At 40.2% G+C, this 23988-nt stretch overlaps 1 protein-coding gene across 2 annotated transcripts; it reads left to right on the top strand.

Moving 5' to 3' along the window:
- Window positions 1-412: 412 nt before the first annotated feature.
- stard3 (StAR-related lipid transfer (START) domain containing 3) lies at window positions 413-23988 on the top strand. 2 transcript variants are annotated; one of them, XM_034190893.1, is made up of 15 exons: window positions 413-516; window positions 2946-3184; window positions 10998-11075; window positions 13143-13220; window positions 13306-13359; window positions 13658-13775; window positions 14252-14353; window positions 14500-14555; window positions 15769-15858; window positions 17739-17801; window positions 21632-21727; window positions 21833-21912; window positions 23084-23188; window positions 23300-23393; window positions 23512-23988. In XM_034190893.1, exons 2-15 carry the CDS (start codon window positions 2972-2974, stop codon window positions 23632-23634), a joined length of 1350 nt encoding a protein of 449 aa, XP_034046784.1. In that variant the 5' UTR covers window positions 413-516; window positions 2946-2971; the 3' UTR covers window positions 23635-23988. The 2 variants fall into 2 exon arrangements, with proteins under 2 accessions (XP_034046784.1, XP_034046785.1); XM_034190894.1 differs by lacking the exons at window positions 13143-13220; window positions 13306-13359.

Genomic DNA, 23988 nt, shown 5'->3' with positions numbered 1-23988 from the left:
ATTTCAATATACGATCAATGCAGCCCGAATTTGTTTTCATCGGGCGACCAGCTGCGGAAGTACGAATTCTCGCCTTTGGATTCACCACTTCGCCGGACGTGACGTGTCTCCGTGACAACCCATAATAACGCATCTCGAGACTGGAACGTACACTTCATTAAACAGGGAAGATACACAAAAACAGCATTCTCGCCAGAAATAATACACCGCGTATTATTGGAATGCAGCGCTTATTTGTCATTGGAAAAGGCTCCAACCACCAAATTCCCACTGGAAACTATCCTTGAGACAGACCTGAATACAGTCCATAAACCTCTTACATATTTCATAAAAGAAACTCGACATTTTTGACCGAAGCTAGTGATATGCTAAACTCCTAAACAACATTCCGGTCCTATAGGTGGCAGTAACGCACTAATACGCTGTCTGCACCTACCGCCGACAAACCGAAAGATTAGAAAGAAGAACTTTGTATTGGGGTTTGTAACGCTGCTGGATGTTAATGCGGTAAATCAAGTGAGTGAAATTCTTTAAATGTATTTTGTTTATTTGTTTGTTTATCATCGTAGATTCGACGGGCTGTTGTCTAATCTTTCTTCTTGCTGTTCGCTTGAGGTGGTATCTATATTTTTTTTCTTCATGGTTTAAGTTAGCAAATAAAAGCAGCCACTTCGTCAAAGCGAAGCTAACTAACACACACACACACACACACACACACACACCGAGTGAGGACTTGTTGAGGTTTAAATCATTTAATAATTTTCACTTGATTGTCTGATGGTGAGGGTCAAATGAAGCATGTCAGGTGGTCCTCTAACATGATTTAGCAGCTGTTTCGTAAAAGCTTGATAATTTATAACGCGCTTAGTTGTTTATTCCCCTTGGTCATCATGTGATTTAAACCCTTCTCATGCAGCAAGTCTTCTTTAAACTCTCACCCATCCAGCTTTTTTTCCCCTAGTTAGATGTGCAGATGGAGATGATTGATATTAAGAGGAAGCAAATAAAACTTGCTCAGCTCTCAGAGAGTCGTTAATTTGATTTTTCTGTAGGTTTAAAGGTGAACATGTTGGCATCAACTCTGAAAGACGAGAGTCTCCTCCTGATCCAATCCTCTATGCTGCCAAAACACTGTTATAGAACAAACCGGCTTCAGTTAATGTTCAGCTACTCGCTAACAGAACAATATTGCTTTTTAAAGTTATATTTTTTTTAAAAAGTTCCTTAGTGATATATTTTGAGTGAGTTTGTTGTGTGTGGAGAAATTCTTCCCCACACAATCGGCATACCCGCAAGATAAAAGATAGAAAAATGTAACAGTCCAACTCCGCACCCACATGATTTGACCTCATAAATCGGCAGACTGTGGCCACATATCACTTCCTTATTTGTTGCTCTTTATGGCCTGTGTCCAGTAATCCACAAACGTAAAAAATGTTGTCACTCCTTTCCCAGGATCTGCATAAAATTTGACCCATATGCTACTTAAAGCAATTTGTCTGTGCAGTCATAAAGTCTGCTTCCAATCTGACCTTGTTTGATATAAAATATTCAAGCTACTATATGACAGATTTCTGATAATCTTGGCACAAAAAAAAAGGTTTCCCAACAGAGTATTGCTTTGACTTGTTGCATGGTGAAACAGTTGTAGGTTATAAAAAGTCATAAATAGATGGGCTCATAATACTGTTATTGTAACATGGGGCACATGGGTAATATAGGCAGCACGGTGACTTAGTAGTTAGCACTGATGCCTCACAGGAAGAAGGTCATGTGATTGATTCCCATCTGCGAACTTTCTGCCTGGAGTTCTCCCGCACAGTTCTCCCCGTTTGAATGGGTTCCCTCTGGGTGCTCCGGCTTCCCCCAAATCTAAAGACAGGCAGGTTAGATGAATTGGAAACTTTAAAAATTGTTCAGGTCTCCCGTATAAAAAGAGTTCTCAAGCTCAATGGGAGTAACCTGGTTAAATTTATTGACAACACCTGTGGGAAATTCATCCCCTGCTGTCCCTTTCTGGTATTGTCATTGTAAAACCAATTGTTTCAATTACCCTTAACAATGCACCTGAGATCATTTTCCAGCACTATCTTGTGTGTTTGGTTATGTAGTCAGATGAGTGACAAAGGAATCATTAAACTAAGTTTCATCAGTAAGGTGTTGGGCCACCACATGCCAACAGTAAAGCTTCACTTCACCTTTCTATTGATTCTGTTTTCCATTGATTCCATGTTTGTCATATGCCGTAGTATACGACAAACATGGTTATACTCCTCAAACCATTCAAGTACCCTGGCTTGAGTCATACGGGCATACTGCCATCCTCTAAAAGATTACTCTGCTCTGGGTAGAAATGTTTGATCACAAGATAAAAGTTATTAGTCATAACAATTTTATATTGATTTGCATTGATTCAAGCCAAGCCAGTGAAATGCTTTCCCAAAATAAAACCACCCACAGCATTCTTCACTGTTAGGGTCAAGGTTGTTCCTTTAATTTGGTGTGTGTGTGTGTTAGTTTTATTAAAGAAACTGTCCTTGTTGGTACACTGCATGGTATATGCAAAGAGAATAATGCAAAAAAATATTACAAAACTCGAATTGAACACAGCCCCATTTTCTGTGAATTTAAGAACCCTGCCAAAAACAGTGTAGCTTTATCACTGAAAAATTAGGTATTCTTAAAGGATAAAAGTGGTGACATACATATTTATATTTATTCATTGAGCTGGAGATATTTGTGACAGTTTTGTGACCTTTAAGAGCGCACACACAACATACCCATTGCCTTAAAGGCTGATGGCCAAGGCGACAGCATTTGTCCAAAATTTACATCAGAGAGCTTCACAAAATTTTGTAGTTGATTACCAGGATGAAGGCTTGTGAGTGTGCACACATGCGTGCGTTGAGTAGCTAAACCTGCCAACATTCTCTCTGTTGTTCCAGGGGGAGTTTCCTGTGTCACTGCAGGAATGTCAGGAGAAGACAATGTGGAGTTTGGGGGAAGCCTTCCTGCCATTGCCTCCCTGAACACATCATATTCAACATCGCTGTCGCTCCCTCCCCCGTACTTCATGTTGCCACCCGCAGAGCGACGGGCCATCTCTGATGTCCGTCGCACCTTTTGTCTCTTTGTCACTTTTGATCTTCTCTTCGTTTCCCTTCTCTGGATGATTGAGCTGAATGTGAGTTTGTATGCGCCACTGTATGGGTGCAGTTTTCACTTTGATTTTACAGATATCGTTTTAACAGTATGCTGCTCACTCTCATGCCACAGCTGACCATGACATCTGCTGTAACACTCCTGTCACACCTTGATGATTAGCAAGTGTATGCTGACCATATTAAAAACTGTGGCATATGTTTAATAAGTTAAGTCTAAGTGTTATATAAGGTATGCCGGTTCGTCCACAAACAAAAGAGACCTGAGAGTTCTTTGACTGATGTTTACTGTGGTCTTTGCACCTTTTTGCATCTTCACAGTTCCCACCGTAGAACTAGCAAACATAAAATTTAGCATTAGCCTTGGCTTATAATACACAAATGCACACATAAAACTGCACATTACACATACAAAATATACATACCACTTTGGCCTGCTAGTAAACAAACCGGTGAACTGAAACTTGATATTTACTCTTTAATTGGCTTTCTTAACTTACGCGCTGTCGGGTTTGACTTTAGCGAAAACTGACAACGTAAAACCGGAAGTAGTTGGCGTGACCTTAAACTAGACTCAAGTAGTTAAACTTATACGCTTAAAATGGACTGAAATTAAATATTATTACTCACATACACTTACGATTTATGCTTCAATAATAGGAAAACAGAATATAAACTTGTACAAAGTAAAATGATTTAAATAAAGTTTCTTGTATGCGTTCTTAATACACAAGTGCCATCTATTGGTAAGACAAGTGAACTGCAATCATATGGTCAACTGTTACACTCCCACCATCACACTACTAGCTTTTGTGTGATCCTACATAGAAGTTGCACAATATGAACTCAACATTAGCAAACATTACTCAGCTTCAAGTAAAAGAATAGTCTTATGAATTGGTCTTTCTTAAACAGTAGTCTTAGTTATACATGTTCCCTTGTTATCTTGAGTAGAGTCATGAAGAAGAAGCTTGACCTTTCTGACTTTTCCATCGGCTCCTCGTGTGACTTCCACGACTCTGGCGAGTTTCCACTGGTTTCTCGGAACACAATCGTCTTGCAGTAAAACGATGTTGTTGATTTTTGTGTTTCTTCTGCTCTTATTCCATTATCTTCTCTGTTGCAGGTTTAACAGGTATTCCTTTCTCCATCTGGTCCAGAATACATTTGACAGATACTGCACTCTTTTCCATCTTTTCTGCAGATAGAGATCTTCTTTGACAAATTCTCCCGGCGGTGGAGAGATCACTGCTGATTTCATTGTCAAAATACAGGGTCATTGATACACTCTACAGTTAGTGGTCGACTATTCACTATAGCCATGGTTTCATACATGAAAGTTCTCAATGATGAAGTATCCAATCTTGAGGCTGATTCATCCAAGACAGATCTTAAAACATTTCTTATTGTCCGAATCTGTCTTTCCCAGACACCTCCCATGTGACTGGAAGCAGGTGAGTTGAAAATGAAACTTATTCCCAGCTCTTTCACTTTCTCTTTAGTGACTTGTGTTAGATTTAGGAACGCATTCTTCGCACCAACAAAATTAGTACCTTGATCACAACGCAATTGACTAACGTTGCCACGAATGGAGATGAAACATCGAAGTGCATTGAGAAAACAGTCTGTGCTGAGATCGTCCAGTACTTCAAGATGAATAGCTCTGGAGCACATGCATGTAAACAAGAGTCCATACTTTTTTATTTCCTTTCTTCCTTCCTTTACATAGAATGGTCCGAAGCAGTCCATACCGCTGTATGTGAATGGAGAGGTAGCTTCCATTCTTTCAGATGGTAGGTCTGACGTCTTTTGTTCTTGACCACCTTTCTGTACTTTTTGCATTTGATGCACTTATAGATGAATGATGACACTTCACTACTGCAGCCAACAATTCAAATGCCATTGGCTCGTATTTCATTGACTGTCATCCCTCTTCCTTGATGATGAATCTTTTCATGAAAGTGCTTGATGAGTAGATGTGAAACGTGATGTTCCTTTGGAAGTATGGCCGGATGTTTGACATATGGATGGAGTGACGCTCTTGTCAATCTTCCTTCCACCCTCAGGATATTGTGGCTATCGAGGAATGGACTTAACTGATGAAGCTTCGAGTGAGAAACTTTGATCTCTTCCTTTTCTCTCAGACACTTAATTTCTTCACTGAATGCTTCCTTTTGAACTGCGTATGATAAACTCCTCCGCTTCCTTTCTTTCTTCCAGCGTACTACTTTCATAGGACATTTCATTTGGATTCTTTGCATGTTTCACGCGTCGCTTTAATTTTGCTATTGCCTTCACCACTCTCTTCCAATCAGAAAACTTTTGGAGTCGATCAACAATAGACTTTTCTTCTCTTGCTTTAACTGTGAAAACTGTGATTTTGAGTTCAGGATCTTCCAAACTGATTTCTTTTACTTTAACTTCTTCCTTGGGCAGTTCATTTTGCCATAAGAAACTTGGTCCAGTGAACCAATTGGATTCCACTAGTTCTTTTGTCATGACTCCACGCGATGCATGATCAGTGGGATTTTGTTCTGAGGCAACGTATTGCCATTGAGTTGGTTCTGTAGTTGATTTGATTCGCTGTATTCTGTTGGCTACAAATACATGGAATCGTCTTGCATCATTGTTAATGTAACCAAGGACGACTTTGGAATCAGTCCAGTAGCATTCTTGTAAATCTTGTATTTCCACCTCTCTTTTCAGGAAACTTGCTGTTCTGGCAGCTACTACTGCGGCTGAGAGCTCCAATCTTGGAATGGTTGTCACCTTTGTGGGAGCAACTCTAGCTTTTCCCATTACTAGAGCACACTGCACTTCTCCTAATTTGGTCACAGTTCTTAGATATGAGCACTCTCTGTAGCCGGATACACTAGCATCGGAAAAACTGTGTAATTCATGCCGCTGGACTTGCTTGAATTTTGATGGGACATAACATCTTGGTATCTTTATGGTGGACAGGTTCTGGAGGTCTTTCAGCCAGGCTTCCCATTTTGGCTTAAGATCTTCTGTAAGTGGCTCATCCCAACCCAGCTTTTCCTGAAACATTCTTTGTAGAATTCCTTTGCTGACCAGAATGAATGGGGCGACGAATCCAAGTGGGTCAAATATAGACGCCACAGTAGAGAGCACTCCTCTCCGTGTGAAAGGATTGTTCTTAACAACAACTCTGAAGCAAAATGTGTCGGATGCTATACACCACTGGACTCCTAACACCCGTTCCATCTTCGGTTCTCCTAGTGCTAGGTCCAGGTCTGTAGCTCCTGCTGCACATTCTTCTCTGGGGATTGTGGCAATAACCTCCTTACTATTGCTTATAAACTTGTGCAGGTGCAGCTTTCCTGTAGCACAAAGTTCTCTTGCTTCTCTTACAAGCTGAATAGCTTCTTGTTCTGAGTCTACAGCTGTCAAACCGTCATCCACGTAGAAGTTACGTTGTATGAACTTAACAGTGGCTTGACTGAACTTGCCTTTGTCTTGGGCAGCTAGATGTTTGAGCCCGAAATTTGCGCATCCAGGCGAGGAGGCTGCGCCAAACAAGTGGACTTTCATACGAAACACAGATGGTGGTTGCTCTATGTTGCCGTCCTCCCACCAAAGAAAACGTAGATAATCTTGATCTTGTGGAGCCACATGAAATTGGTGGAACATGCGTTCGACGTCACACATGATTGCCACCTGTCCTTTCCTGAAGCGACACAGAACTCCTACTAAGGTGTTCGTGAGATCTGGTCCTGTCAGGAGATGTTCATTTAGCGATGTATCTTGGAACTTTGCCGAGCAATCGAAAACAACTCGTGTCTTATTAGGCTTCTGTGGATGGTATATGCCGTGGTGAGGGATATACCAGGCTGGTTGTTTGCTTATCTCATCCTCTGGCACCTTTTCAGCATCGCCTCTTGTTATGATGTCTTGCATGAATGCTACATAGTCTCTGAAATAACTATGGTCTTTTATTAAGCGTTTTTTCCAAGCACTTGAGCCTGTGCTCTGCACAAAGTCTGTTGTTGGGCAAATCTGGTCTCTCCTCCTTAAAGGGTAAAGGTAGTTCGAAATGACCATCTTCTTTTTGCTTAATACCTTCCTTCACTTTAGATAGAAACATAAGATCTTCTTGTGACATTGATTCTTCCTCAATGCTCCTTTCTACAAAGTCCATCTCTAGCACTTTAATTATCTCTGCCGGTGTAATGACCTCTGTAATTTTGTTTCTGCTCACAAAGTGGACTTCACCTTTAAACTCTTTAGACTCAACAGCTGGCGAAACGTGTTTCACAATAACACGATGGCTTACTCCAATGTCATCTTCATCATTAGTTTCAGAGTGGCTGTAGCCTGCTCCAACCAAGCAGGGACTTTTGTGCAAAGGGTTGGTTTCTTTCACCATTGACGACTTCCAGAGGGAGTAGAGCTTGAAGACAGTTATATCCTATGAGGAGTCCAACTTCACAGTCAAGTTTGGGGGCCATTTCCTTTGATAGATGTATTAAATGAGACCAGTTCTCTGCTGTCTTATTTGTGGCAATATGAGATCTGTTGGCAGGAATATAGTCTCTAGTATAAGTGGTTGGCAACTTGATTCTCATTTCAGAATTAATGCCTCTTACTTGAAGGTCTTTCAACTTGTGACTGGACACAACTTTAGTTTTGGACATTATTGTGGAGATCTTGAGCTTGACTGGCTCAGCCTTGGCGTTGAGTGAGTCGGCGGTGTCTCTGAGGATGAATGTGGTGTCACTCTGTCTATCAAGTAAAGCGTATACCAGCTTCTCCTCCGTTGGGTTGTCTACGGTGGATATATAGACAGGAATGACTGAGGAAGTACAACCTTTAGCCTTTTGTTGTACCACTCTGTTCGATGTGACTTGTTTGGATTCTTGTTCTTGAGTTTGAGACAGCTTTTCTGTCTCTTGATTCGTTTTTGGAAGTTCTTGAGTTATCTTTGGATTTTGTTCTTTGTCTCTTTTCTCTCTATCTTGATGTAGACATGTTGGATGTGGTTTTTGGCATTTGTCACATACACTTCTGGATGAACAGTTTTTTGAGTTGTGGCCGAACTTGAGACAGCCAAAGCACAGTTTCTCGGACTGCACGAACTTTACTCTTTCATCAACTGTTTTCTCCATTATCTTTCTACACTTGTGTAGAGTGTGACCAGGTTTCTTGCAAAAGAGACATGTCATGGTTGTCTTTTCGTTGCTGTTTGTGCTCAGTGTTTTAGCATTAAGAGCATGACTTCTTTGCTTCTCTTTATTAAAATATTTGGGCTCTTGGTCAGATGGCTTTATCGCTTGCAATGAAGTGATCGGATTACATGTGATCCTTGCTTCTTTGTTTAGAAACCTTACAAAATGACTGAAATCTGGAAACATTTTGTACTCATCTTGAAACTCTGTCACTTTCGTGTTCCAGCGTGCACTTAGCCAATCTGGTAGCTTTGCTGTGATTCTCATGTTTTCAGTGCAGTCATTCAGTACTTGTAAACTGTACATAGGGCATGGCTGACTCAACACTGGTTAGGAAATCTGCAAACTCACGTAAATCCTTACTGGTAGTGATCTTTGGCCACATGCGTATCTTGTCGCGATAGGATTTGCCAATTACAAAGGGATTTCCAAATCTGTCTTCAAGAGTTTCCCAAGCTGCAAGATATGCTGCTTCTGTTCCAACTAAAAAGTGACCTTCAATGGCCTTCTTTGCTGAACCTCCAACATATTTTTGCAGAAAGAAGAGCTTTTCTTGTATTGGCAGGTTTTTGCGGTCAACTAGTGTCTGAAAAGACAGTTTCCAATCATTGTACTGCAGTGGATCACCTAAGAAGACTGCAGGTTCTGGAATAGGGATTCTGTTAGCAGTGATGGCTTCAGCGAGCATTTTAACCAGATCAATGGAGGCTACTTGTTCTGTGGAGGGAGCTGCTGTTTGTATCCCAGTTGCCTGTAGAGGTACTTGGTGGCTTGTTGGTTTTGAAGGAAAGAATGGTTTGGAATGTACATTTGGAAAACTTGATAGTAGGAGGGAACTTTTTCATTAATTGGGAGAGAAAAACTGGAGTATTCTCTTCATCTTCACATTTGATACTTTCAGCATATACTTTTAACCTTGCTTGTGCTGCATTATGCTTTTGCATCTCTTTTAGTAGTTCCACTTCTTTCCGCTTTTTCTCCAACTTTGTCTTTATTGTTGTCCTTTCAGTTAAGAATTGTGCTCTTTTCCTTGCATCCTCTACTTCAAGTTCTCTGATTTCTTCCTCACATTGATGTTGCGTTTTCATTGTTTTAATGACTTCTTCGGTAGCTGCTACCTCAGCTGCTGCTTCTTGTCTTTGCTGCATTGTGTCTACAGATGATCGCTTAGACTCATTGGAGTTGGCCTTTGACTTGAAACTGATACCTGAGGAGACACTGCTTGAGCTGCTATCAAACACTGACTCTGACTCTGGCCATGGAATCTCTTCTGGATTGCCATCTTGCTCCAAAAGGAGTTGTGCTTTGTTTTTAGCAGTATGAGTAAAGGCGCAGCACATGTCACATTTTCTTCTTATTTCAGTGTTTGGACTTTCAGTCTTTCTTATTTCATTATAAGTCCTGCAAATGTCTGTTTGAAATGCATCAGGAAGTTCCTCTTTGACCTCGTTTTTGTCCGGTTCAATTCTGCCATTTCTTTCATGTACTTCGTTCGTGCTGAAAATTTTGCTCAACTTTACCAAGCATAAAAACCATGATCACCTTTACAGCACTCATTCAAAGGTAAGTAGCCCTAAAATATAATATTTTGTCGACATAATGATGAAGTTTCATGACAATCTGATATTGAGAACGTCATTTTTGAGAACGCGAAAATGACCGTGTGTAATTGATCGATAGGAAAAAAATATACAGATTTTTTAGACTAAAATTACCATAACTTCCTTATTTCTTAACCAATCTTGACAATCCTGGTGTCAATTTCTTTTTTTCATGCTCTATCAATTGCACGTGTAAAAAGAACAATTTATGGACTTTCATTTTTTTTTTCTTGTCTCGTCCCTAAGTTATGCGAACACTTCAGACTGTTTCAAATATTAAAACCATTCATACACAGAGTAAATATAAAGTCTTAATCTGACCTATTTATTTCAGTTGGATTCATCATCACCGCCTGACGAAAACTTATCCACATAAAGCATCCTGATTTTGGAAAACGATGTCTGAAAATACTTTTATTCCTTGTCGTGGCTGAAGAAGCATAGTGTTTTAAAAGAAGTCCCTCTGTGCTTTTTCTGTTCCTGGCATGGCTCTTTGCACCACAACAAGACATTTAACTTATTTTAAAAGTTGAAACAGTCACGGTGCCTGATTCAGTCACGTCAGAGTTTACCACAGGCAGCAGTCGACTCATCAGCATTCTGCACAAGCTGAAAATAAATGATACACCAAGACTAAAATGAAATAAATGTTAAATTACTCTGTTTTAGCTCCGTGTGAAGGGGCAAGGCCACATGACAGTGTACAGGCGCTCGATGATGCACTCGTCAATATTTAAGTGTTCCATGTGCCAAACAAAAGGGTTCTGCCGGCGGTAGAAATGTAAACCGAGCCAGACTTAACTGTTCAGACACGTATCATATCATGCAGTACCAACCCGAACCACTCGGTGGAAACAGGGCTATCAGCGTATGCTCATCATGGTGTGACAGCTGCATAATTTATTTGATGTATGCCCGCGTATGACAGCATTTTTAATACGGTTGGCATACACAGGCTAAATCTTCAAGATGTGACAGGGCCTTAAAAAACGGACAGCTTTATAACACTACGCTGACTCTGTTTCCCCCTTTCCTGTTTTCTCTAACAGATCTCCAACTCAATCTGGGATAATTTAGAGAATGAGGTCATCCATTACAAGTTCACATCATCCTTCTTTGACATTGTTGTAAGTGCATTATTTTCACTGTACATACATTTGGTTGCAGTGTTTCAAGTTTTGATCCATCCATCATAGTGCAAATACTCGTGTCAGGCCATGAATTGTAACTCATTTGTTGAGTGACCTTACTGCCTCTTCCATGCTATTTAACATGTTATTTAATCATTCAGTCATTGTGGTAAAGTCAAGTTTTTGTGGTTACAGGTTGTCATATCCATTTGAAAGTGAGGAAAGATATGTTATATAGGGCTGCACAATTTGATGAAAAATTAACATTGTGATTATTATGCAGAATATTGCAATTTCGATATGGTAAATATATAGTCTTGTAATACTCCAGTCAGCTTCATAAGTATTGAAACAGTGACGTGATTTTTGTATTTTTGCCTCTGTACTCTACCACAGTGGAATTGAATTGAAATGATCAAGATGTGATTGTAGTGTAGATCTTCCCACTTTCAAAGAACTTTACAATGATGCGTCACGTTCACCCATTCATACACTCACTCACACACCAATGCCACTGTGCTGCCTGGCAGGGCCCTCAACTGCACAGCAGGAGCAAATTGGGGATCTTAGTAAGTTGGCTGTCCGAATGGGAACCAAGGACGTTATGGTCACAAACTCTCCCTGGAGTCAGTGGATGTTCTGATTGCAGCACTTGAGGAGTTGGAGTGAACCTGAATGACGACTTGGATCCGGGCTTTCAATGACTTCTTGGACTCAGCCATCAGAAGTGTGTCTGTCTGGGTTGAAACTGTCAAACTTGTTGAAAGATGCATTTTTCCCTGTGGCGATATTGATGTCTTTGAGATCGAGGGATGCTTGGGAGATGCTTATGGAGACATGTGTTCACTGGCCTTCCATGTTTGGCAATGTTCATGCCTTTGGATGAGAACAAATCTCCAAGTCTTTACTATTCTGGTGCTTTCAGTCGTACCCGATGGCTGTACAGTCCGAATGCTCACTAATGGTCAAACAAAACAGTTGGATGCTGTTGGTTCTTGGTCTGCCTTTGAGATCTGCTGGAGTGACCTGGCCCATAGGACCACACCCCCACCACCACAACCATCACTCTTGCAGTCAAGCTCAGTATGATTCTTTAAGTCATGTTCACTTGTACTGCTTACTTTGGTACATTTATAGACTTTTTGTTACAGATCACTGATAGCAAGACCTCAATCTCCAAACTTTGGCAATTTTTCTTGTCTTGTATGCCATTTCCTTGAATATATTTTTCTGACCTATGGGGTAGGGTCCACAGTCTCACAGATGCATTTCAGAAAATTGGAATTTTGTGGAAAAGGGTCAAAATTTTTTCTCTGGTATTTTAGAAAGTGAAAATTTTATATAGTCTCATCTTATTACCTAGAAATTGTTTCAACTATTTTTTTAATTTTCATCTTTTAATTATGGCCTAAAAGGTAAAAAAAAAAAAAAAAAAATGCCTATCTCAATATCTTAATAAAAGGACTTATAATGTACAAATGTTGCAATATTGCACCCAGTGAGTCCAAACTTCACACATTCTCGAGAAATGTTGGTGTCTCAAAATGCAAAAGATTGAGAACCACGCCCTACTTTTCTTGTTTCAGGCTCAAAACTTCTCAGTCGCCCCTCATATTTCAGTCCTCTTGAATGCTTGCTGATTTACACACAGATGGCATTCATTGTGTTCACAGTTTATTTTCTCAATTATCTGAAGTTATGAGTGTTAAAAAAATTAAGATGAAATGTGAAAATCTTCTTGCATGAGGGCTGTTAACTAAACTTACTGTTGTGAGTCTGGTTATTTGTCATGTGGTTAGTGTCTCAAATTAATTAACTATTGTGAAATGAGTGACGTAGATAGCAGTATTTTATGTCCACAGTGTTGATGCTAAGGGACGTACTGTGACTTTGTGACTATTGTAGATTAGGTTCCCGTTGGTGTGTTTCCTGGTTTCTGTTTCCCATTTGTCAGGGTTAATAATTTGTTCACACAAAAGGAAGTGATTTTGAAGTCTATTTGGATCAGATGCCTGAAAATGTTTGAGGGATATTTTTATTGTGAACCTCCCTCTTGTGACACAGATCCTTGCCGTGTTCCGTTTTCTCTGTTTGCAAGTGGGTTATGCTGCTTTTCGTTTGAGGCATTGGTGGGTCATTGCGGTGAGTGCGCCGAGTTACAGTAAAACACATTGTGCAAAATAAATAAAGCTCTGATTTGAATGGTAAAACAAACTTTCCTCAACAGATCACCACTTTAGTGACCACAGTCTTCCTAGTTGTTAAGGTCATCAAATCTGACGTGAGTTTTTCCCTGTCTCTAGCTCTTCAAACCACTTCAGCTTTTTCACTTCTTGTCTTTGTAATGCCAGTAACTTGTCTATTTTATGACTTTACTGATTTATGTTTTACAGAGGTGTAAGCTTTCCATCTGAATTTTTTGGGTCCGTGATTTAAACATTTATAGCCGGCAACTTTATGTGATTATCACTGAGAATGTAAACCAAAGGCTAATGTGTCTGTTATAAAGATTGCCTTTTTAAATTCAGTCTCACGGTGATGCTGTTGTTTTTATCTTCCCTCACTCTCATTTTACACAGCTTCTTTCCCAGAATGCCTTTGGTTATGTGTTGTCCATCACTTCCTTTGTGGTGGCGTGGTTGGAGACATGGTTCCTTGATTTCAAGGTGCTCCCTCAGGAAGCTGATGATGAGAGAGGTGAGTGACTGGCACCTACAATGTTTAAAATTAATTCAATAACTGCCTGTTTTAAGGCTGGGTAGTAAGACCTAAAATTTATATCGTGGTGTAATTTTAAAGCATGGGCAGTAGTATACAAATAATGAATGTTTGAGTGCAATGGTAAGAATATTTCTTAGAATATATATATATATATATATATATATATATATATATATATAAGGCCATGATACACTGAGGCTGGATTCTAAGTGTCGCTTTTTCCCCTTAAGTGGTACCAATTAGGTCAAAATTGATGACTGGCTCATGGACTATATGTGCTCCTGACATTTTCCAATTTACTCATACAGGTTGATGAAGACAAATTCTGCTGTACCGTTTAGCACAATATAGTCCAAACCTGTAATGTACGGGAAATTCATAGACTTTAGTACATACCATTTATTCCAGATGTAGCATTTTTTGTAACCCTTTTGAACTCTTTCTCACACCAGCCTACCTAGCAGCTGTGAATGCAGCCTGTGTACGTGCCCCCACGATCTACCCTCATGCTTTTTCAGATGGACAGTTCTACTCACCCCCAGAATCTGTGGCAGGTAAGGAATTAAATTCTCTATGTAGCAGTTCTGTGTTGAACAGCTTGTAGCGCAGAATCTGCTCATTTGATGTTGGTTTTCTGTTTCACTGTGCTGGGATTGATTTTTTTTTTTTTGCAGTTTTACCTTTGAATGTGTGTCTGCAGGGTCTGATGATGATTTGGATGAGGAGGGTCTTGGGCGCAGAGCCGTCACTGTCCAGGTAACTGCATCCGTCTAAAGAGGATTTATTTCTCTTTGGGGTAGACATTAAAATGGGCTTGACATTAAATTATGTAAGAAACTGTGCATAGTCCAGGTGGCCACTTCCAGTAAATTTACTTCTCCCTCGCCACAGAGGGAGTGTAATTTAGTATATTGTATATTTTCATAGTTGGAGCTGAATGTCATTTAGATTTTTTCTCTTTTTTCCCTCTTTCACCGATATTACAATAGAAAATAATGGATGCAAAACCTCCATCTACAGACAGATTTTCCCTCAAATTACAATTTCCCACAATTAAGTCTGTCTTGTAAAATGCATAAATGGGGATCAGTCACCCTTGACTAGAGGTGTCACAATACATGTATTTGTATTGAACCACACGGTACGCATGCGACGGTTTGGTGCACAGAACTGCACACAGAACACACGGTACGACGCTGCACAGTGTGGTTATTTGTTTCCGCAAGTCACCAACATTTGAGCTCATACCGGCCTGTGTGTCCCTCCAGTTTCATGATCTGTGCAAGAAGGCGGGGTCTTTCTTCCCCTTCTGGGCGGGAGGAGGCGTGGCCACACCTGACTGGCCAACTGTGTCTAAATCCATTGCCCTTGACCTTCCCATGTGCACATGGTGAATGAATGCATGATGTGGCAATCTGAATGCGCTTGAGAATTGCCACTGTGACAAATTTAAAAATAAATTAAATTGTAGCACTGCTATTGATTTTTTTAAAACTGTGATTTTTCTTTTCAGTTTTGAGATTTCTACTGCTCTTTGAAATTCATTATTTTTAAAGGCATGAGCACTGCCTGCTGGAGCCTTCCACATAAAAAGAGGTTTAGGAGCAATCACTACCGGCTCCTTGTTGACAGAAGGAAAAAAGTAAACATTCATTTTCTGTACTGAGCACAAATTTTACTGCAACTGCGGATCATTACTGTTATGTAATGATGTAGTGTACTTTAAAGCCACTTTCACATGAAGGCTGCAATGAATTTCCTAACACTTTGCTTCCATACTCGCCTGCCAAACCCCCGGCCATCCACTGGCATTTTCAGTCAAAAGAAAATTCACCAGCGCCCATGTAAATTGTAGTTATTATTATTATTATTATTATTATTATTTTAATTGATGACATTCAGGGTTTGTGGGACTTGCTCCATGTTCAGGTCCCGTCAGTGTTTTGATGAGTTCCCTTTATCGTTGCAGGATGAGTATGTCAGACAGGGTCGTGAGGCTGTGTCTGTGGTGGAGCAGATCCTGGCCCAGGAGGACAACTGGAAATTTGAAAAAAACAATGTGAGTATATGATTGATTGTCTTATATATATATACGTGCGTATGTATTCAGTCCATTTCAACATCTGGAATTTTTAATGAGGTTTGATGAATTGTGCCTGTGTCAGACTTCTTTTACATTAAGGATTCCATTTATAACTTCTGTTAAGGTTAAACGATGCCGTTTACTTTGCTGTGACACCGAGCATTTAGCAGATTATTTTTGTCAGTAGAATTATGTGCAGATCACTGTTTTCTTATATGTACTGTATTTTCTGGAGTACAAGTTGCACTTGTTAAAATGACCTCTTGAATGGGGAAAAAACCTATTTAAAAGTCTCACTGGAGTATAAGTCGCACCTTTTTCTTTATTGTCAGCTCTTTCATTTGGGATTTTTGTGTATTGTTGCAGTGTAATTTTTTATTATTGGCATTTATTCTTTTAACATTTTGTTTTGTTCAGTGCTTTGAATCCTGGGAATGCCCTATATAAATAGTCATTACAATTATTATTGCTATTATTAACAAATATGTGATTATTTATTTATTCATTCTTTTTTTTTTTTGTGTAGAAGTCGCACCGGAGTTTGAGTTGCAGCACATGTCACAACAACTGATAAGATCTCTGCAAATTAGTGTTACTATTAGACAGATTAGTGTTTTCATTATTTGGAACATTTCTTTTTTATTTAGAAAGCATTTAATTGTAATGTAATTATGTAATTCACCCAACATTGACATGTATGTTTTGTCTTGTGTCCCTCTATCCAGATTAATTTGACATTTCTGCTTTTAAGCACAACTCTGAAACCATTTGGTATATTTCAATGAAACGTCACACAGTGGTAGCACACTAGTACATAAGTCCCTTCAGCATCCAAGGTGGATCTGCATGTTAATTTGGCACAAGTTTTACACCGGATACCCTTCCTGACCCAACTCCACATTACATAAAGTTTTTTTTTTTTTTTTTTTTTTTTTCTGGCATCTTCAAGTGGAGATAATTGGACTTTTGTTTTGTTTTTGTATGGCATATTTGTTTGTTATTTTTACAGAGGTCGAAAACGTTAATTCAGGTACTTTATCAGAAGTGATTTACTCCCACTGAATCCCTACAAGCCACTAGTATGTCAGGTCCTGCGGTATAATTTTGTAGGCTTGCAAACAGATCTCTAGTTTTTATTTGGAGAAATGGAAAGGATCTTTGCATGCATTGTCTTACATTTATTTCTGTTTGTATTTTTAGTGGGGTTTTTTATGCATCATTCATACCTACAGGACAAACTAATAAAAGAGTCAAAGATGTGCCAAACATTGTTTCAAGTTTGATCAAGATCCAAATTCTAAGCAAATATCGAAAGTCAAGTCTTGTCAAACAGCATTGTTCACTGAGGAGTTGGTTTCACTTTCTCAACACTTCATTTAAGCTGTACATTTTTTCTGAGTGGAGAAAACAAAAGTATGTTTTTAGAGGGTGGGCCAATAAAATGTTACCACTTTTTGATCGTACACAAGTTTTTGAAATGAGAACGTATTCGAAAATTTTATTTATAGACTTGTGACAGAAGCATCAAATTAACATTTGATACCAAAGGTTTCCCACTTTGTCTCTTGTTTTCCGCACAGTTCAATAATTGATGACATGTTCAATCCACGCTCTTCTTTGGATTACAGCTGCAACACGCACATTGAAGTTTTTGTGATGACATTGCAGCACATCTCAAGAGGGATTCTCTGAATTTCTTTGTTATTTTGGAAATTGTACGAATTAAAAAAAGTGGTAACATTTTATTGGCCCACCCTGTATACAAAATGTGTTAGTGTTTCTTAAGAAAACCTTTGAGTTTCATTTTTAAAAATAGAACATGGTGCTCACGGTACTTTTTCTTTCTTTTTTTAAAGGATATGGGAGACTCTGTGTACACTCTGGAGATTCCCTTCCATGGAAAGACTTTTATTCTGAAGGTACAGCAGCTGCTTGTGTATTTGTTGTGACACTGTGTGTCTTTAAATAAGTACGTAACCGCTGAAGAGCTCTTCATCTGTTAGGGAAAGCAGGCGGGAGCTGGTCTGCTAATATGTAGACCTGGGTTCAAATCCTGCTCATGCTACCTGTCTGTGTCCTTGAACAAGACACTTAAAGCCCTACCATTATTTAATGCTTTGATCTTAAATATGATCAATCTATCTTTGTTAGTTGGCTATGTACCACAGGCTTTTAAGGTGGCAGTAATTAAACCATTACTTAAAAAGCCATCACTTGACCCAGCTATCTTAGCTAATTATAGGCCAATCTCCAACCTTCCTTTTCTCTCAAAAATTCTTGAAAGGGTAGTTGTAAAACAGCTAACTGATCATCTGCAGAGGAATGGTCTATTTGAAGAGTTTCAGTCAGGTTTTAGAATTCATCATAGTACAGAAACAGCATTAGTGAAGGTTACAAATGATCTTCTTATGGCCTCGGACAGTGGACTCATCTCTGTGCTTGTTCTGTTAGACCTCAGTGCTGCTTTTGATACTATTGACCATAAAATTTTATTACAGAGATTAGAGCATGCCATAGGCATTAAAGGCACTGCGCTGCGGTGGTTTGAATCATATTTATCTAATAGATTACAATTTGTTCATGTAAATGGGGAATCTTCTTCACAGACTAAAGTTAATTATGGAGTTCCACAAGGTTCTGTGCTAGGACCAATTTTATTCACTTTATACATGCTTCCCTTAGGTAGTATTATTAGACGGTATTGCTTAAATTTTCATTGTTACGCAGATGATACCCAGCTTTATCTATCCATGAAGCCAGAGGACACACACCAATTAGCTAAACTGCAGGATTGTCTTACAGACATAAAGACATGGATGACCTCTAATTTCCTGCTTTTAAACTCAGATAAAACTGAAGTTATTGTACTTGGCCCCACAAATCTTAGAAACATGGTGTCTAATCAGATCCTTACTCTGGATGGCATTACCCTGACCTCTAGTAATACTGTGAGAAATCTTGGAGTCATTTTTGATCAGGATATGTCATTCAAAGCGCATATTAATCAAATATGTAGGACTGCTTTTTTGCATTTACGCAATATCTCTAAAATTAGAAAGGTCTTGTCTCAGAGTGATGCTGAAAAACTAATTCATGCATTTATTTCCTCTAGGCTGGACTATTGTAATTCATTATTATCAGGTTGTCCTAAAAGTTCCCTGAAAAGCCTTCAGTTAATTCAAAATGCTGCAGCTAGAGTACTAACAGGGGACTAGAAGGAGAGAGCATATTCCACCCATATTGGCCTCTCTTCATTGGCTTCCTGTTAACTCTAGAATAGAATTTAAAATTCTTCTTCTTACTGATAAGGTTTTGAATAATCAGGTCCCATCTTATCTTAGGGACCTCGTAGTACCATATCACCCCAATAGAGCGCTTCGCTCTCAGACTGCAGGCTTACTTGTAGTTTCTAGGGTTTGTAAGAGTAGAATGGGAGGCAGAGCCTTCAGCTTTCAGGCTCCTCTTCTGTGGAACCAGCTCCCAATTCAGATCAGGGAGACAGACACCCTCTCTACTTTTAAGATTAGGCTTAAAACTTTCCTTTTTGCTAAAGCTTATAGTTAGGGCTGGATCAGGTGACCCTGAACCATCCCTTAGTTATGCTGCTATAGACGTAGACTGCTGGGGGGTTCCCCACGATGCACTGTTTCTTTCTCTTTTGCTCTGTATGCACCACTCTGCATTTAATCATTAGTGATCGATCTCTGCTCCCCTCCACAGCATGTCTTTTTCCTGGTTCTCTCCCTCTGCCCCAACCAGTCCCAGCAGAAGACTGCCCCTCCCTGAGCCTGGTTCTGCTGGAGGTTTCTTCCTGTTAAAAGGGAGTTTTTCCTTCCCACTGTAGCCAAGTGCTTGCTCACAGGGGGTCGTTTTGACCGTTGGGGTTTTACATAATTATTGTATGGCCTTGCCTTACAATATAAGGCGCCTTGGGGCAACTGTTTGTTGTGATTTGGCGCTATATAAAAAAAAAAAATTGATTGAATTGATTGACTTACCCCCAATCTCAATTCTCTTTTGTACCCCTTCCCCTTGGCCCTACCCCTACGCCTACCCCTTTAAAACAAGGGGTAAGGTGAAGTGGTATGCCTCTAGCCCTATGAATTGAGACACCCCTCCGCTTTCGGAGAAAAAAAACTGCCCGTGTCAAACTGCCGTCTTCACTGTTTGTCAACATGGCAACCGAAATGCAACTTGTTGCAGAAGCCTGTTTGCTCTTTTTATTTTCTGGCCTTTCTGTGTAAATGCAAAGAAATAGAAGTTGCAGATTTCCTCGACGCATCGCAATCATGTCATGTTAATTAATGTAATTAATCTGTAATTTATAATAATAATAATAATTAATAGTATTAATAATTAATTAGTAATTAATTAATGTTAATAATACTCATAATAATTAATCAATAATAGTAATTAATATTGTTTGCTTAATCATTAATTGATTGATTAGTAATTAATTAATTAATTAGTAATTAAAATAAACACTTGAAATATGTCAGTCTGTGTGCAATGAATGTATACAAGTTTCACTTTTTGAATGGAATGACTGAAATAAATCAACTTTTTCATGATATTTTATAAGTTACGATATTCTTCAGAACGACAATATACGCAACATGCATCCAGCAGCAGACATGTTACTGTCATAGGCAATTGCCTGTAAAAGTTTTTTGGCAAGTTATAACTTTATAAACAGCGTAATTTGTAATGAAAGCCGCTTCATTTGTGTGGCTCTTTCGGCGCCATGTTGGTTTTTTCGGAGACAGCAGTAAGCTCCTCCTACCCCTCCAAACGGAGTGTGCATCCAGATTCACTCCAAACGGAGGGGTTTGTAGCCCTCCGCCTACCCCTCCGCCTTGCTCCAAAAAGAGAATTGAGACACCCCTCTGTCTCTCGTGCCCACGCAAAACTGAGGGGAAGGGGGAAGGGGAAGGGGGAAGGGCCAAGGGGTAGAAGTGAGATTCAGCCTTAATCTACATTGTCTCAGCCCACCCAGCTGTAAATGGGCGCTGGCCTCAGCTGGGGAAGTAACTTGTGTCGGACTGGTGTCCCGTCCAGTGGGAGTTGTAGACTCTGATTTGCTTGACACTACGGAATCTGGAGATAACCGCAGGCAAGGTTGGGTAGGATTACTTTGAAATGTAATCCAAAAGTAATCAGATTACAAGTAATCCAAATGTATGTACATACATAAATGTAATCCACATGTATTCTTTCAAAGTAATCCTACCCAACCTTGACGGCAGGCACCAACGGGCCTCAACTGGTCAATTCTACATTTCTGTCTAAGATGCCAGTTTGATTTCACTATTTGGAATTTTCCACAATCAAGGTTGGGTAGGATTACTTTGAAAAAATACATGTGGATTACATGTATGTATGTACATACATTTGGATTACATGTAATCTGATTACTTTTGGATTACATTTCAAAGTAATCCTACCCAACCCTGTCCACAATAAAGTGGGAATGTCCAAATCAGCAAAGATGCACAGTGATCATGTGTCCCATCATCTGACCAAAAAACAACAGTTTCAGTTTAATAGCTTTTTGTACTTTATCACAGAAGGAAGTCTCAACTTTGTCAAGATGTGTATTCCACATTTTCTGAAAGCTTAATTTCTTGAATGAATTTGACCGTTTTCTTTCTTTGATTAGCTGCACTGTATTTTACAGTCACCAGCCTGAAACACCATCACATCTTGTAGGTTTCCCATGTTGTTGTTTTTCATGATTATTTTTGCCTAGGCCTTTATGCAGTGTCCTGCTGAGCTTGTGTATCAAGAGGTGATTCTGCAGCCTGAGAAGATGGTTCAGTGGAACCGAACTGTTTCTGTCTGCCAGGTAATATGTCAGTCTGTTTACTGATGATTCTGTCATATTTTTCATATTTTATGTTTGGATTATGCTGGACCAAAGCTGACCATCACTTTCTGCCTTTCTCCTTAGATCCTCCAGAGGGTGGACGACAACACTGTAGTATCATATGACGTCTCATCTGGAGCAGCAGGGGGAGTGGTTTCTGCAAGGTACAACAGCATGCCATATCACTGTTACAGCAACAGGTGTACTGTTGATTGTATTCGGCACAGTGTGTGTTCGCCGTAAACGCAAGGCGTATTGAATACTGTGGTGTATAAATGACAGAAAAATTCTGCACTCAGCTTTTGTTTTTTGGTGGCCAATAGCGCAGTCACTTTCTGCTACTTCATAACAATGCAGACACTGCGCCTGACCGCACCTCAGTTTAAGACCAGCATGCATACGTACGCTGGCCATACAAATAACTGCATCGGCAATGACACGTTCCCTGTGTTGCGCCATGCCTTGCTCCGGGTATTATATGGAGCCTAGGTACTCTCCCTTCTGTCCACACACAGTACTCACAATACCTGTGTATCGTCCGGCTGCGACCTCCAACAATTTATCGAAGATCTCTTGAATTCTCACGTCCCACAGAGAGCAGCCTGCTCGACCAAATTGTGTGGTTTGTGACCATCAGCAGAGCCTCTAAAGAAGCAATGCTGATATTCGTGCTTGCATTCGATCAGTACGTTGACAGTTTTCCCACCACACGGGGTGCACAGCACCACTGTAGTTGTTGTTGCTAAACGATCTAACGATCTAAAAGCAGTATCAAGCTAGATCTGGGATTTTGCGCTAGTGCAGTGCTTGGCTGCATCCACAACACCATGGAAGTGCCTTGGGTCCAGGATGGCAACCATCCAGTTAGACAACTGGTCCATCCCCACATCTCACCCAGGTGAAACGTAGGCATCCCCTTGGCCTTCTGTCACCGAGGTCCTCAACACTCAGGCATCTGTGTGCTGGATCAAAGTAATATAATAAAAACAAGTACTTATTAAGTTATTAGCAGGGGTGGTGGCCAAGTGGTTAGTGCACTTGGTTTCAGTGCAAAAGGTTCCCGGTTCAAACCCCACCCCTGCCCATTTCTCCATGTAATGTGGAGTTGCGTCAGGAAGGGCATCCGGCATCAACATGCAGATCCACCTCGGATCTGCTGTGGCGACCCCGAGTGAAAACAAGGGAGCAGCCGAAGGGACTTGCTTACTTATTAAGTTATTGTACTTATGGGAACCTCTTCTAAGAAGGTAAAACTACAGGATCATCTCTGCCTTACGATGCATTTGGGAAATTACGTCCTGACAAAGGTAAATGGAATGATTTTTCTTCTTGCAGAGACTTTGTTAATGTCCGACGAGTGGAACGCAAGCGAGACTGTTATCTGTCGGCCGGCATGGCAACTGACCATGACGCCAAGCCACCATGTAGCCGCTACGTCAGGTTAGACCACGGCGCTTGCTCACTAACCGTTAGATTCCTTCCCAGCAAATGTCCTTTTGGTTTAATTTTTCTGACTGTGTGTGTGTGTTTGTTTGTTATTGGGTGTATCAGAGGAGAGAATGGTCCAGGAGGGTTTGTTGTCCTCAAATGCACCACTAACCCATCTGTGTGCACCTTTATCTGGGTCCTCAACACAGACCTGAAGGTGAGAACACTTTAAGTGTCTTAAGTAAAACTTGATTTCAATGCAGCAGCCACTTATTTACTCCAGATCGCCTCAGAATACGATAACTAACACACTTTTCATGTCTTAATCTTCTCAGGGACGTCTGCCTCGCTACCTCATCCACCAGAGCTTGGCTGCCACCATGTTTGAATTCATGACCCACTTGCGCCAGCGTATCGCCGAAGTGCTCCCCTCCCCACGGTCCCATCACCATGTTTAAAGCGGAATCAGTGCCTTCACTGTGCCACGGCTGGCTGAGAGGCGTGCCTGAACTGAAGAGTGGCACGCAGAGCCTTGTAAGTGTCAGAGATCCAGACATGTCGGTGCACATTCCTCACATTTCAGATTTTGGGCAGGAGGAATCATTTGGTTATCAGAGATGTTGCTCATCCTTAAACAGCACCTATGTTTGTGGTTTTTGTTATTTTTTTTATGTATGTGTAAATGCATTTGTTTCCCAAAGCTGCTGAGCCACATTAAGTCAAGCTGGACTTCACTGAAAACAAAGATGACTTGTGTGAAGATCTTGATTATCGCTCGGCTGGCCTCTGTGTCACTGGTTACTCACAAAAAA

This window comes from Thalassophryne amazonica, chromosome 16 (assembly GCF_902500255.1).
Source record: "Thalassophryne amazonica chromosome 16, fThaAma1.1, whole genome shotgun sequence".
NCBI classification, from domain to species: domain Eukaryota; kingdom Metazoa; phylum Chordata; class Actinopteri; order Batrachoidiformes; family Batrachoididae; genus Thalassophryne; species Thalassophryne amazonica.
The sequence above is the reverse complement of the archived record's forward strand: the minus strand, read 5'-3'. Positions and strand labels throughout refer to the sequence as shown.